General features: G+C 36.7%; 1 protein-coding gene across 1 annotated transcript in view; it reads right to left on the reverse strand.

Annotated features, from left to right (window-relative positions):
• Positions 1 to 3,890: 3,890 nt before the first annotated feature.
• Efhc2 (EF-hand domain containing 2) overlaps positions 3,891 to 6,566 on the reverse strand; it is a 183,214-nt gene continuing 180,538 nt past the window's right edge. Inside the window, exon 15 of the mRNA XM_021153766.2 lies at positions 3,891 to 4,151. Coding sequence (XP_021009425.1) covers positions 4,044 to 4,151 — 108 coding nt within the window. The 3' untranslated portion in view covers positions 3,891 to 4,043. The remainder of the gene's footprint in view (positions 4,152 to 6,566) is intronic.

The following is a 6,566-nucleotide window of genomic DNA, read 5'->3' on the forward strand; positions in this document are numbered from 1 at the left end:
TCCCTCTTTCCATCTCTAACTTGCATAACATCAGGCCTCACTGCTTTAACTAATGAGTGTTTAGAAGTCAAAGCTCCCACTGATTCTGGGGAGCCATTAATTCTCTGCTTGCAGAGCCACTATGGAGTTTTTCATAGGGCACATTTCTTAGCCATTATCAGTCATTTCTGAGCAGCAGAGCTGACCCCTGGGTTCCTATGTGAGTCACACACAAGACACACAATAGGTTTTAAAGTGTCCTTGGAAAGAATTTAACTGGGGACCAGAAAACAGATGCAAAAAAAAGGTACCCATGCTGGCCATGCTTTAACAAAGTTGTCTGTGAACTGTAACTTTGGGAGAATTAATTGTCACAAAGTACAAATGTATATTTAAACCAACATCTAACCTGGTAGAAGGCAGGCAAAAGCAAGCTGGGAGATTCTCTTAAACTAGTTACCATCAGTGCTACCCTTTGTAATAATTATGTTTGTTCCATTATTGCCCCAGGTTGATTATTTGCTCAATAGACTTATTGATCTTGCCTCAGTAGGCTTTCCAGTTTTTACACATTACATTCTCTTGGGAATTGAAAAGCACTGTGTGTCTGAAGATGCTCAGTCAACTTGAAAAGACTCATTTTTGAAGAGGTCTTAACCTGCTTTCAGTTTAAAGCAATTCAGTCTTTGGTCAAGTAAACTTGAGGACAGAGATGGATGCATCACTAGGATCAGTGGGTTTTGCCATCACTTGGAAGCTTTTAGTTTGAAAGGCCATTTATAGAACAGTGTTGAAGGACATTCAAAATTCAAGGATCCAGACTAATATCTAAAGGGAGTGCACAAACCATTAAGACCCTGGCATTTTATTATTGGATGGATTCTACATTATTCAATAGCATAAATATTTTGTGAGGAACATGACTTGTTCATTTAGATTCCAGGCACTGAAGTCGTAACTAGAAAATTTATAATGCATGGAAGAAGAGCAAGGTGAAGGACGAAAGCAGCTGGAATAAAAGCAGCTGAAAGGCCAGGAAAATGGGTGTCAATCAAACTGAGATAAATCCAAGTTGGAAAGACAAGGTTTTTTTTCCCAATTTTTTTTTAAAATGTTGTTTGCTCTGTTTTTGAACAACATGAGGTCTTGTTTTACTCATCAATAATTACCTGATATTTGAAGGAAGGAAGGATGAATGAAGGACAATTTAAATATTCTAAAACTGTGATTGAGGGATCCAGAAAGCCTAGAAGCTCTATAACCCCAAGGAAACAAATTCAGTAACACAGTATAAAAATACCAATAATGTTATATATGACATTAGTTGAATCAAAGGCAATATATAGAAAAAAAGCAGTTTCAACTATTATATGTTCAAAACTATAATGCTCTTCACTTCCTCTCTACTGTCTAAAATCTTAACCATTTAGTAACTGCTAAGCCAAGCAATAGGCTTATCTGCATTCTGTTTCAGATGGTTAGGTAATAGGTAAAAAAGGTGACAAGGAAAAGACCAATTAATGCTGCCAATTAGTCATCTTCTGACAGTAGCATGCTTCTTCACACAGTGACTCAGCATCTCACTACTCTGAACTTCAACATCTTTTAATTAGTTTTGCACTAAAAGTCATGACTTGATTTGTGCTTCCAAATCACTTTAGCAATCATTTGCAGGACTCCAAGAATACTAAAAATCAATTAGTTCAGAGGACAAAAGGTTTGCCTATATTAACCTTCAACTCACCCAGACACCCACATGTAACTCTTGCTTTCCACCACAGGAAGAAAATGTTAAGAGTTAATAATAATTGGTTTATAGAAAGGTAAAGAAACCTAGAGTTTCTCTTTCCCAGAAATAAAAAGAAGCAGAAATCCTGGTCCCCCTCTCCATCTGCCCTAAAAATCTGAGACATAGAGTTTATTTGTTAAAAATGGTTATCAGATGCTTGAAACCTAAGCAGAATGCATTAGCATTTTGGGACCACCTGTGACCAAGGGGAGCTGGGAAATTTCCAACTCAAGTGTAAGACCATTCATTGATATTTACATAATGAGAATAAATGTTTTTCCTAAGATAGCATTTTCCTTCAGTATCTTCAGACCACCAGCAAGAGAGGGAGGCACAGAAATTCTATTACATTAATAGTCTTTGTTTTTATGGCTTTGGCATTTATTAACTAGTGGGAGCTGTTTATTGGGTCATAAACTTTACTAATGGGGATATTATCTCTGAATTATAAATCTCCTTCAGTATATGGCTTAGTTATAAAATGAATAATTATTTAAAGTGTCTGTATGGCTGTAATGTATCATGTTTATCGGCATGATTCCTATAATGGCCATTTTATTGTTAATTGTGAGCTTAAACCAGGAACCACCAGGTCAGGAACACAGATCCATGACTTAGGATAAATAGTCGTCACCCTGTGAACTCAGGCACACTATCATTGGTTTACTTCCTTTGCCCCAGCTTCTCAAGTGAATTACAAAGTCTACACATGGGCTAAATTATCTGAACAGTCAAATGGCGGAAATATAACTGAGTGAGGGGTTGAATAAGATGTGTCAATCTGAACACTTCTAGGCACATGTTATCCCTTCTAAAAGCTTGTTCTCTGGGAAGTAGAATAACCTTAAAATGACAAAATAGCTTGGCATTGTTAGTTACCTTAAAAAAATAAAACTGGGACAAAACCAAGCCATCAAAATTAGAATTTTATGGGCCCACTGTAACTTGTGAATTCTAGTTTAATACGTGGCTCTATGGGACCAATTCTAATGGTGCACATGAAATTGTCCTAGGTTTATGAAGAGAAGTAATTTACTGGCTAGTTTTGATTAAAAGAAAATGAAAGAGCCATTGTTGTGAAGCAAACTGGATCATGAAAGTAGGAGCCAACTCATCTGTGGACAAGGGAATGCTCCAAGTGAAGAATGAGAGGAGAAGGGAGTTCCCTTTCTTCTTGGAAGGGGACCCTGAAATGGCCTTGGCTCCTTTTATTCTCCTCAGGATGACCCCTAACAAGCACAGTCCTTTCCTGATAGACTCCCACTGCCTTTGAGACAAATACATTTATGATATTTTTAGCACCCAGCACTACGGCCTGGCATGGCATAGGGAAGAGTTCTAGACACTGAAGCTCCGCTGTGATAGGTTGTAATCAGATATACACTGTATGACAAGAGTGTGTCATGACAACTGTGTACAGGAAAAGTTCAAACCAGGGAAATGCAGGAGAGATCTATTGTAATTTTAAACTACTTAAACCTTTGGGCTAGAGTTTCAGAGGCTGGTAGTAAGTATGTAGAATGAAGCAAAACAAAGCTTTGAAACTTTCCATAATCATATCTCTAAATATTTTAGGATAATACATTTTTGGTCATGCTCTAATTATATACACATGCATATATTACTAAGTTAAGAAGCTGAGTTTAGATATTAAAAGACACTAAAATTATAAACACAGCCTATGTTTTAATTTCTCTCTTAAATATATATGTGTGTGTGTGTGTGTGTGTGTTGGCAGAGAGAAGGTTCTTTTTTCCCCATAACTTCACTAACTTTAGAAAATATACACTCACTCTAGAGAGGTTTGAGAATTATTTTGATGAGGTGAATTGCTACAAAACTTAATTATGTAAGTAATAAACATGTGTCAAAAAGATTTCAAAAATACTTACCAGAATCTCAACTTATTGCTCTGATATAATTTGATTTTATATTGTCATGCATAGCTGTCAAAAGTCATTTTCTTTTCACATTGCAATGAATCAAATTATATTAGATGGAAATTATTGTAAGATTCTTTGGCATTCATAAATAATACATACAATAAAATGGTCAACAATGTTTTAAATGGTATTTTTAATAGTGCTGGTACATCAACAATATAACAAGCTGTTCTGAGGAACTACAGTGACAAAGAAAATTAATTGTAGTTTAGGAATTTCCATTTAATACAAACCTTGTTTCTTAATTTTTGTTTGTTTTAAATGAAATTATATTTATTAAAATAAACATGGCATAATGAGAACAGTAAATCAAAGAGAGTTGATCAAAACCTTCATAGCAAGTTGTCCTCTAAGCCATACACATCAATCAAAAAGTCTAAGTACCTAACGTATTTCACAGGAATAGGTGATGGCATTCCCACCCAAACGTCTTCACATTTCTGGAAAGAAAACAAACATGGACACAATTATAGCCACATTTCAAAGTTCAGTTTTGAAAATTCAGTGGTACATTTTTTAATCTTTAAATAAACTTTTGTTGAACTTGTTGCTGGACTTGAGAGATGGGTGGTTCAGTGAGAAAGAACATTTAGTATTCTTGCAGAGGAGCTGAGTTTGATTCCCAGCACACACACATGGTAGCATACAATTGCCTATTACTCTAGCTGCAGGGAACCCAACATTGTCTTCAGACCTTCATAGGCTCCTAGGACACACACACACACACACACACACACACACACACACACACACACACAAAGTATTCATTTAAAAGAAAAGAGTAGAGCTTTCTACATTCTACTTGGGTATCAGAAGGGCTTTGAGGAAGAACGTAGTCTTGCTTTTCTTTGCTTCTTCCCTGTATTAGAATTACAGGTCCCCAATCTTTACCATGTAACTGCAGCCCTTTCCATGGAGAAGAAAGAGGAAGAAATGATGAATTTTAATGAAGGAGTAGGAATAAGGAAAGAAAGAAAGGGGGAGGAGGAAGAAAAAAAGGGAAGGGGAAAGGAAAAAATTTCCAGTCCCTCTGAGAGAAACATGACCACACAAATGGCTATGATTTTTGAATGGAAGGTAGATGTCTTGGTTTTAGAATGACAGAGATGGAGAAGACAAGGCCCAACTTAAAATCATGAGCCAGACACCGCTGGGTGACTTACAGACACATGGACAAGAAAAACATCAATTTGTCTTGAGAAACACTGAAATTCTCGAAGCTAGGCAGCAATAATGCACTGACTGTCTCACACAATATTGAGAACTCAAATTTATATATTCAAGATGGTATTTCTACCAGCTGCTTGGTTACTGTTTCTTCAAAAAACTACTAAAAGTAGTAGGTTGCTCATGCTATGCTTAGGTATATCTTATATACAGTGGGGTACTACAAAATAATATTTTGTATCAATAATGTACTATGCAAATGACAGTGGTTCCATAACATTTTGATAGTAGCCAAAATTGGTACTATACACTTCTAATCTTAGGGCCCGGGAGGCTTAAGCAGGTAGATTGTGAGTCAGAAGTCATGTAGTGTTCCAGAATAAGTCTTAAGCTTGCCTGAGCTATATATTGTGATATCTAAACAAAAACAAAACAAAACAGCTTTCTAATCCTACACCCTCCTCAAGAAACTCCAAGAAAACAAAACAAACAAACAAGTAAACCTGAAGAATCACAATAGAGCGGATATATTCTTATAGTAGCCCAGTGCTACTGTGGCTATCATGTGACATGCAGTAGCTCAACATGTAATTCACATGTGTATAGTGATAAAAGCAAACCACAACCCCTCTGCCAGTCAATAAAAGTACAACACAATTATCACTCACTTTTTACAAAAGTTATTGCATTTATGTGTATATGCACATAGTTGCCCACATGAATCTATGACACGGAATGCTTGTAGAGGACAACTTGTAAAAATCAGTTCCCTCCTTCCATCCTGTAGTTTCTGAGTACTGAACTCAGGTTGTCAGGCCAGCATCAACCCTATAATCTTATATTTACATGTCTTGACTACATGTTTGTTTTCCTCATGTTTGATCTTGTGTTGTTTTATTCATTTTGGTCCTAGAACAACAGGCTATATGTACCTTATTATGTACTCAAATATAAATATACCATATAGTCCAGTATCTGCTGTGCTGCAACATCTCAGTTCATGTAAAGCCTACTCTGGGTATTTACAACAATGAAATCATTTAATGGCATACTTCTCAGAGCATCACTCATCATTAAATGATGCTAAGCGTGTCTGTATGTGTACACATACATATACACACAAACTCTTTGCATAATGAGTTTGTCCATAAATGTAATGGACAATCAGTATTAAGACAAACCAGGGAGAAAGTCTACAACTAGTGCTACTGTCAAGGTTGTTTTATGTGCAATTCTTCTCTATTTCTTCTTCATTTTACTTTTCCTTTTTTCAGTGCTGAGTTTTGCCTTTGAATCTTGAACATGCTAGACAAGAACTAACTTACACTCATGGCTATATAAGAGGTTCTAACCCTTCATTAGTATTCCATTAATATCCAGAATCACAAAGTGTCATAGAAGTACAGGCAAAGACTAGATGATTTTTTGTGATGGTGTTCTAGAAGTATCCCGACTCAGTGCTGCTTCTGCTAGGGATTATGGCATCAGGACAGCACAGTGTTGAAGCACCAAAGGGTGTTCTATTTATAGTCAGAAGTATAATCAAAGGTCCAGAGACTTCAATAACTCCTTGCATTAAAAGGGTAAGTACTGCCGGGCGTGGTGGCGCACGCCTTTAATCCCAGCACTCGGGAGGCAGAGGCAGGCGGATTTCTGAGTTCGAGGCCAGCCTGGTCTACAAAGTGAGC

The sequence above is a fragment of the Mus caroli genome, chromosome X, assembly GCF_900094665.2.
Source record: "Mus caroli chromosome X, CAROLI_EIJ_v1.1, whole genome shotgun sequence".
NCBI lineage: Eukaryota > Metazoa > Chordata > Mammalia > Rodentia > Muridae > Mus > Mus caroli.